The 8,883-nt window shown below is 58.9% G+C and overlaps 1 protein-coding gene across 1 annotated transcript; it reads right to left on the bottom strand.

Annotated features, from left to right (window-relative positions):
• Nucleotides 1–2,607: 2,607 nt before the first annotated feature.
• On the bottom strand, nucleotides 2,608–6,936 carry LOC129196362 (green-sensitive opsin). The gene is made up of 5 exons (XM_054803731.1): nucleotides 6,484–6,936; nucleotides 4,587–4,755; nucleotides 3,303–3,468; nucleotides 2,951–3,190; nucleotides 2,608–2,739 (listed from the first exon to the last, which is right to left on the bottom strand). The coding sequence occupies exons 1-5, from the start codon at nucleotides 6,842–6,844 to the stop codon at nucleotides 2,608–2,610; spliced, it is 1,068 nt and encodes a 355-aa protein (XP_054659706.1). The 5' UTR covers nucleotides 6,845–6,936.
• Nucleotides 6,937–8,883: the final 1,947 nt, after the last annotated feature.

The raw sequence follows: 8,883 nt of genomic DNA, 5'->3' as shown, positions 1-8,883 counted from the left end.
CAGGGTGGCTGCACCAAGGAGGTAAAACTGTTCCGCTGGGGATAATTCCTTCCGCAAAGCACCCCCGGGGCTGCGGGGCAGGCCGGGTGCTCGTGACCTCCGCCGGCTTTCCAAACGATGCTCGCTGGTCCGCTGCGGTGTCGCGGGCAGTGACACATCTGGCGAAGCAGCTGGCTGCTGTGTGCAGGCGGGGGGCGGGCAGAAGGCACCACTGCCAGCGTCCGCCACTGCCCAGCGAGCCGCAGCCGCTCCGCTCTGTCCCTCTCGTGCCCGGGGGAGATTCGGCTGCAAAGCCTCAGCCCACCCTGGGGTGATCCCGGCTCTCCGGAGCTCCCTGTTATGGGTCACGGGCTGCTGTGACCCTCCTCCGGGGCCTGCTACATCGTTGTGAATTCTTCCAGCATCGCTGCACGGCAGCGAAAGCTGAGCAGCCCTCACCTATAACTGCAGCGTTTCAAAAAAGAAAAAAGTCAGGGGGGATACGCAGCCAGGCACCGTGCTCTGTGCAGGGTGTGTGGTTATAGAGGGTTGCGTGCCCATAAAATATCGCGCTCAAAAGTCTAGGGGGGGAGATAAGTGACGCCGAGGAGGCCTCCTTCGCGCACGGCGCGTTCAATCACTCGCTATAAAAAAAGCCCCGGTGCCTCCGCTGCTCCATCGCTGCAAAGAACAAAAGGAAATGGGCTTCGTGCTGGGGAGGGGAGGGGGCTCCCGAGACCCGGGGCGAGGGGGCCATGAATCATTCAGCACGGCTGTCGGTGCGGGAGAGGTGCCGAGACCCGCTCTTGCGGTGACCCTGCGTCGGGCGCTGGCCAGGAGCCCCGAATTGGGGCGGGTGCAGGCGCGGTGCCGCTGGCTGGGGAGGCAGGAGGGCGCCCGCAGAGCTGGGGGCTGCGTCCTTCCCCCCACCCAGGGCACGGCCGCCGGGGTCTGGAGCAAAAGGTGGTTTCTATTCCTGCACCCCCATCCCGGGGATGAGCCTTGGGCCGCCCGCCGGTTTTGGTTGCTTTGGACCAAAAAAGGAGGAGAAATGCCTGAGAGGGGCCACGTGCGCGCTGAACGGGGAGGGTGGCAGAGGGCGAGAGCCCCGGCAGCGACAGCGCTCAGGATTGCTCCCCAGCCGGCTCGGTAACAAATTCACTGACACAGGGAACAATTTTTCCCTGACTCTGCCAATTCCTTAACGACGCTGACTCGAAGGGCCCCGCGGGGAGGGGAGCTTGAACTCTGCAAAAAGCTCTCTGCTGAAGCTTTATTTAAGGCTACGTGGGGGATGCTTAAATATTAAAGGACGGTAAAAAAAAAAAAAAAAAAGGCAGACTGGTGGTAGGCTGGGCAGCGAGGGCCGTGGTGCAAGCAGTGGCAGCGGCTGCCCTGTCTGTGTCTCCGTTTGCCTCTAAACCCTTCGGTGCTCCAGCTAACGGGACCGGGGTGACCCACAGGTCCCCCTTCCTTTTGAGACAGCTCCGGGCTGGCGTCTCCAACAGCAGCGTCGCATTTTGTCGGCCGGGCACCGGCATCTTGTCGACACAGCCCAAGAGAAAGGACAAGGACTGAGCATCTGTATTTTTCTCTGTGCTGCTTCTGTTTATTTCTTATTTTTTTTAATCCCTACTTCTTGACTGTAGAAGTCCTTGTGCTGACACGATATTATTTATTTATAAAATATGTACAGGAAAGCGCTCGGGTACCGGTCCCACCCTCCAAGGTTGGCCGTGCGCATCCAGCCGGCAGGAGCGGAGGTGAAAGATGATTTCTCTGCCTTGAAGTCGGGAGGAGGAGGAGGAAGGAAAGGACTGAGAAAGATAGAGACTTCAAAGTACGAGAGCAAATATTTACAAGTTCCAAGACAAAAAAAATATATCTACAGCGTTGTCTTGGGGATACAGGGAGTCGGGCTTGAAGCGAAGCCCGCTCCCAGCTCCATTCGTTATATTGATTTATAAAGACTACAGGTATGGATTTCCGTCGGCTGTGCCGGCAGCGGGGTGCGCGGCTCCGGTGAGCCCCGGGCTCAGGTGCCGGCGGGGGCAGCCGGGACCGCTCCAGCCATGGGATCATCGTGCTTCTGGGGTTTTTGCAGTGGTGCTTTGTCGGTATACTGAGTTTTTGCACATGAGGGCCAAATGCCTCTGCGCCACTCCCTCGAGCACCAGGGAAAGGGGATGCTAGCAGGGAGCGCGTTTCAGGGCAGCAGGGAGGAAAATATTGCAGTTTGGGGTTTCCCGCTGGCTGCTGCTGTTTTAACAGGATGTGAACAAAGCAGGGGGTGCTTGCTGGCCCTTGGGGCAGGTAGGGACAGTCCCCAAAAGCTGAGCAGCTCCTGGGAGCTGGGGAAGGGACCTGGGCTCCCCTGCAAGGGGCTGTGTCAGCGTGGAAGAGCCCGGCGTGCCGTGTCTGCGGCAGTGGGCGCAGGGGGCCCCAGCGAGCGTGCCCAGGGCCGGGGGTCTGCGCGCGGGAGTGGGGGGAGCTACCGCAGGAGGTGCACAGCTAACTTCTCGTGCGGGGGGGTGTCGGTGCACAAGGGAGTGACTGCGTGAAATGAGACTGCGGGTGTCTGTCGGTCCCCGAGCTCGGCGGGTCGCCCCAGTTCAAACTGTCCATGGTCTATGCAGGTGATACTTGGCTGGAGGAGACGGAGGAGACCTCGGTCTTGCTCTGGGATACGGCGGAGGAGACATCTTCATCCCCAAAGGGGTTCTTGCCGCAGCAGATCGTGGTGATCATGCAGTTGCGGAACTGAAGGAGGGAGAGAAACGGAGAACGATGGCACCGGGGACCAGCGGGGACGTGCCGCTGCACTGAGAGCCCCCGACAGCCCCCGCGCTCGCTGCTCCCCCCAGGCTGAGACACAGTCGCTTCTAGGGAGGAGCAAGGTGCCTGCGGTGACCCCAGGCGTGCTGGTAAGCCACGGGCAGAGGCTCGTCCTGCACGACACCGGGCACCTCACCTGCTTGTTCATCAGGACGTAGATGATGGGGTTGTAGAGGGAGGAGCTCTTGGAGAAGAAGGCAGGCACTGACATGAGCGTGGCGGTGAAGTCCGCTCCCTTGTTGGTGAAGATCCAGAACGCCACCACGGCGTAGGGCGTCCAGGCCAGCATAAACCCCAGCACCATGAGGATCACCATCCGCGTCACCTCCTTCTCGGCCTTCTGGGTCGTGGCCGACTCCTGCTGCTGGGCAGCTGCCTGCGGGCGGGGGGGTGATGAGGGGCACCCCGCAGCCTTCCATCCCCAAACCACCTCCCCTCTCCTGCCTGAGCTGCCCACCCTGTCCCCGCTCATCCCCTCCCGTCGTTACCTCTCGGACTTTGCAAATGAGGCGCCCGTAGGAGAAGAAAATGACCACGACCGGGATGATGAAGTGGATGACGAACATGTAGAGGACGTAGGACTCGTTGTGGTAGTCAGGGTTGTGGGTGTAGTAGTCGGGGCCGCAGGAACACTGCATCCCCTCCGGCATGTACCTGCCAGGGACAGAGGTTAGGATCTTCACCAGGACCCTCCCTGGGGATGGCAGGAGGGGTTCAACACGAGGACCAAATTCCCCAAGGATGGGGGATGCTTGCAGACTGGCACGCGTGTGGTGGGTGAGCTGCTCCCCCTCTGCACCCCGTGCACCCGGCCTCGCTGGCCCTGCAGCGTGCGGCTCCTTCGGGGCCGGCAGCGAGCCGTGCCGACGCGTTGCACTGGGGCACGTAGCACCGGTTTGTTGTGACACTCGCTCCCTCCCACGGACAACGGGCCGTTTATTTCCTTCCCACGTGGCTGAGCACTCGCCTGCCGGGAACCGCCTGCTCTCCCTGTGCGGACGGAGGGACGCTGAGCCGGGACAGAGCCGCCAGCCTGGCGGGTCCGAGCTCTTGAGGGCCGTCCCTCAGCGCAGGTAAAGGGACTTTGCTGCCCCAAAGCCACCTCTTGCACGTGGTGGGGGCTTGCTGTGACCCCGCAGGGCAGCTCTGCAGGGGGGTGTCAGGAGGGGCCGGGGCCGCAGCTTTGGAGACATCGCCTCCGTCTCCTCAGCTCCTCCCTTACGCGCCGGGAGGCCTTTGGCTCCTGGCCGGGATGTGGGTGCAAGAGCCAGACGTGGGCTTCAGCTGCTCGGAGGTCACGCTCATGAGCCTCGTGAGCAGCCAGCGCTGCCTCTGGTTTTGTTGGGGGTATTTGTTGGTGGGGGGCTAAAATGTGCTGCGGTGCTGGGAGCAGGACAGATGGGCTCGGGGCAGAGAGGGGCAGGGGTGCTGGGAAAGGTGCTGCAGGGCTCCCAGAGCAGCCTTGCCTGCTGGCCTGGTCATCCGCACGCTCTTTACTGTCTGCGGAGAGAAACGGGCCCGTCACGGCATGGGTGAGCCGTGCCGGTTTCTCTGCAGAGCGTAAAGGGAGCACAGAGGGCTACTGGAGTCGGAGGTGCTGAGCCTGTGGCTGCCTTCGTTAGGGGACACCGAGCCATCGTAAGACTGGCAGCTGAGGTCCCATTTCTGTTCTGACTCGCCCCGTTTCCCCTCTCAGCTGGAGCCCAGGGAGTTTTGTCCTACCGGGGTGTTTGCACACAGCTGGGGCTGCTGCTGAGCATCCTTCGACTCACCTGGACCAGCCGAAGAGGGGTGGAGCGGCACAGGAAAAGGCCATTATCCAGGTAAAAGCGATGCCCATCATGGCGTGGGTTGCGGAGAAGCGGAAGTTTCCCATGGGTTTGCAGACGACGATGTAGCGCTCTATGGCCAAGACGACCAGGGACCACAGGGCGACTTGGCCTGCGGGAGGGAGAGAGATAACGTACGGTGGTGGGCTTGATCTTCCCTTCGTGGTCTTGTGGTCACAGCGAAGAACAGAGGGGACCGAGGCGTTGGGATCAGCAAGGGGTAACCGGCATCCTATTGAATAACCGAGAATCTCCCGGCTGTAACGGGCAGGAGCCGCGTGGAGCGTCTGTGCTGCAGCGGGATGCTGGCGACAGAGGAGGGGATCGTGATGGGGTTCTAATCATTTAAAAATCAAGGGGGTGAATTCCACCTGGGCGAGAGGAAGCACAATTTCCGGCAAAGATGCCAGATGTGTCCAAACCTGTTGATGCCTTTAAATGTGTATTTCATGAGTCTTCCGCCAGTGCTGGATCGGGGGGAGGCTGTGTGGGTGGGCATGCGTGCACGTGTATTTATAAGGGATAATTAAACTTCAGGGGATTGGGAGCGTTTAGTCGGTGCTGTAAGCCTGCTAATGCCCCCAGCTGTGATAATCTGCTGATAACTACACCCTGTGCTAGGATTCACTGGAGACCTGCTGCTCGTACGGTGACTGCTTCCCTTCAAACTTTCTTCCCTGTGAACAGGAGCCGCCTTGGTCTTTCCTAGATACAGGACAAGTACTGCTGCCTGCAAGCCCGCAGGCTCACTCGGTCAGAAACGGCGCAGACCCGTAGGATCTTCTGACCTTGAGACCAAGCCCATCCTTGGCTTGGATCAGGACATTTACCTTTGCTTTTGCCTGGCAGAATATCCTTTTTTTTTTTTTTTTTTTTTTAGATCAGCATCGTTGCAGGAAATTGCCCCATTTAGGGGAAAAAAAAAAAAAAATGAAGTCCTTGCAGTGGTTATAGATATCTGCAGCAAGGATTAGCGGTTGTCAGATCCATCACGAGGTGTCGTGTGGGCCCGGCTGGCTGCGTGGGCACAGGGTGCAAAATGAATTTTCCCTGTTTTGCACGGGGGCTTTCTGCAGGGTGAAGTGTTAGCAGCTCTCATGTCCCTGAGAAATGAAATAAGGAAGCTCCCAAGGGCACCCAAATCGGGAGCAACTGGGACAAGAGCTGAGAAGTTGCCGCAAAGCCTGGGCCTGGTTTCCCTGGCTCTGCGCAAATCCGAATCCTCCTTCCCCTCTGCACTGCTGCTCTTCTGGTTGAGAGCTGCCACATCTTCCTTTTGCCCCTACGTAAGTTGTGAGCCCTCTCCGCGCCTCCTCCTCTCCATGCCCGTGCCCCTTCTGTGGGGTCCTCTCCCAAGGGATGCCTCTTTCCCCCGAACCCTCCCCAACGCTTCACCTTTTCCCAAGAAAAGGCTTTTGGCAAAGATGCTTGTCATTGATTCAAGGACGTGACGTGGCCATCCCCAGCAGGTCTCTGATGGCCACAAGACCCCCCGAGCGCACGCCGGGCAGCGTGCCCGGATGGCCCCAGGTTTGATCCAGCAAACAGGGATCCCATGGTTCATTTCCTTGCTGCCAAGCTCGCCATGAGATGGGCGCTTCTTGGTATCGAGATCAATCTTGCATAAATCTCTGGTTTTGTCCCCGGCTTTAAGCCACAGGGCAGCAGCGCCTTGCACGGCGAGCCCTGCCCCGTGCAACGAGCTGTGCCACCGCAGCAGCGTGAGATGGCTTTCTGCACGGCAGGGATACCGCGGGCATTGCAGCACGATGAAGGAATGCAACTGGGCTCCTAAAGCCCTGAAGAAGCAAGGTCCAAGCCCCCGCCCCACAGCCCTTACCTCCCAGCGTGGCGAAGAAGCCCTCCACGGCACAGCCCACGGGGCCGAAGACGAAGTAGCCATTCCAGGCGGTGTAGAAAGTGACCGTGAAGCCGAAACAGGCCATGACGAGGTCAGCCACCGCCAGGTTGACCAAGATGTAGTTGAGCGGCTGCCGGAGCTTCTTGTGTTTGAAGGTGACCAGGAGGGTGAGGAGGTTGATGGGCAAACCGGTGGAGATGAGGAAGAAGATGTAGCAGCACACGACGCGGTATTTCCAGGGCTCGGCTAGGTAATACTGGGGGTACTCGAAGGGGCTTCGCACCACCCCTGTCTTGTTGGACATAGGCACGTAAAAATTGATACCTTCCGTCCCATTCATCCTGCCGATGCTATGGCAGCTGCTTTTTGCTTTTAAGTTGTTTTTTTTTTTTTTTAAATGAAATCTCTGGTTTTGTAATTAATTTTGCTTCAACCCAAATTAAAAAAAAAAAAAGGAAGCCCCACCCCCCAATGTGAAAAAAAATACCCAGCTAAAGGCTCCCCCCTCAAAAAAATGAATGAATTAATAAGAACAACAGTAAATTCCGAGGGGACGGGAGGTGGTGCGCTGCCCCTGCTCCGCGCTGAGGGCTGGTGGTGCCCCCGTTTTATACCCTTCGGCCTCCTCGAGGGAGCGCGGGGGGAGGCCGGATTAGGGGCTCGGCTAACTTTGTATGACAAGGGCAACGGGATTGAGAGGGGTTGATGGTTTAAGCACCCTCTAAGCAGCCAGTTGGCCCCAAAACCTGCATTAAAGCGTATTAATTGCCATTAAGTGTTTAATATTGTTTAAGGAGTTGGGGGGAGGAAGGGATGGGGTGGGGAGCCCTTTTGGAAGAGGGGAAAGGCAGGAGGAGCGGCGGGGAGCTGGGCAGCGGCTGCTTCGGGTGATTGATGGGGAAATGGGTCTGCAGGGGGTCACAGCCTTTGGGGTGTCCCTGGGTGGCTGACGGACTCCGTGGGAGTGTTTGGGGGCCGGGGAGCGCCCAGCTCTGCCCCAGTGGCCGGGGGGGGTGGCCGGGGGAAGGCTGGACCGAGCTCCGCAGGGCTGAGCCGTGGGCTCAGCTCTGGCTGTCTGGCTGCTCTGTGCGTTGGGCGCCTGGTTCGGCGTGGGCGCTGCCTGCTACGGACACGTGTCTCCATCGCAGAGCAAAACCGGGCTCTGCCGACACGGCCAAGGGCCACCCGTGTGCACGGAGCTGTGCAAATGCAGGACGGGAAGCTGCTTCACATGGCACAGTCTGCAGTCTTGGTAAATACGGCGTTCTGGGGAGTCTCTTGGCTGTATTACACCCTGGATCGTGCACCCTGGTTGTGCTAGAGACACTGTGAATTTCCTCCGCTGCCTTGCCTGCTCTCTGGGCTAAAGGACATGCGTTATTCAGCTGATCCTCCGAGGATCTCTGGCAGGACAGGATGGATCCCAGCAGGGATGGATGGGGCACAGCCAGCCCCGGGGCTCCCTGTCTCCCAGGGAGCTGCTGGTGAGCGTTTCCCACCCGAGCCTCCTCCCCATCCCAGCAGGTGGGACGCCGGTCTGGGTTGCAGCTTTGCAAGGATTGTCAGGGTTTAGGAAGGGTCCTCAGCCACAGCTCTAAAACCGGCCTGACGAAGCGCCACTGCTTGCTGGAGAAGCAGAGCCTGAGTGCCGCGGGGGAGGGAAGGTAAAGCTTCAGCAATGCTGATGTCCTGGTGATCCCTCCAGAGACAATGCGGAGACCAGCACCAGCCTGTAGCCACACTTGGAGAGCAAGTGGGATGGAAAGAAGCTTCTCCCAGTCTCTTAACACTCAGTTTGGGGTGCAGGATCCCATCCCAGCACACTCGAAACCGTGAAACACTTCTCAGCAGGGTCAGTACCAGCTTGGAGCACCAACGCTCCATCCCAAGCTCTTTCCCCATTTTTTCCTTCTTGGGTCATGGGTTCTCCTTCTCCAGGAGACCTGCCTAAGGCGCCTTAGCGAAGCTCTTCCATTAATCTCTGACATCTGGTGGCGTTAATGGCCCTGATCTGTTAATGCGGTAAGCCGTTAGCCTCTTTCCCACTGCTGCCCTCTGCCAAGACAAGGTGGATGGAAAAAGTCAATGCCGTCTTGCTGGATGAATGAGGTCTTCTGCAAGACTGGAGCGTCTCAGAGCTAGAGGGCAGGAGCGGAAGGCTAAGGGGCGTGGGTGGGATGAATGGTGTCCTAATCGCTGACCTGTTGATCCATCTGCACAGGTCCAAGAGGAGCAGAACTAGGACATGGCAAGAGTAAGTGGGTCACATCAGCCTCAGGCACCTTGGGACGAGGACTCCTCATGGGATGTCCGTGCCTCTCGGAAGTATCTCACCGCACGTCCGTGAAACCACCAGTCATGAAATTCCCAGTCTAGGTC

The sequence above is a fragment of the Grus americana genome, chromosome 25 (genome assembly GCF_028858705.1).
Source record: "Grus americana isolate bGruAme1 chromosome 25, bGruAme1.mat, whole genome shotgun sequence".
In the NCBI taxonomy this organism is placed as follows: Eukaryota; Metazoa; Chordata; class Aves; order Gruiformes; family Gruidae; genus Grus; species Grus americana.
Note: the sequence above shows the minus strand (reverse complement) of the source record. Positions and strands in the feature narration are given on the sequence as shown.

Coding starts and splice junctions, on each gene's coding strand:
- LOC129196362 (XM_054803731.1), bottom strand. CDS start 6,844: ATGAATGGGACGGAAGGTATCAATTTTTACGTGCCTATGTCCAACAAG. Junction 4,756..6,483: donor CTTCTTCGCCACGCTGGGAG/GTAAGGGCTGTG, acceptor TCCCTCCCGCAG/GCCAAGTCGCCCTGTGGTCC. Junction 3,191..3,302: donor TCATTTGCAAAGTCCGAGAG/GTAACGACGGGA, acceptor CCCCGCCCGCAG/GCAGCTGCCCAGCAGCAGGA.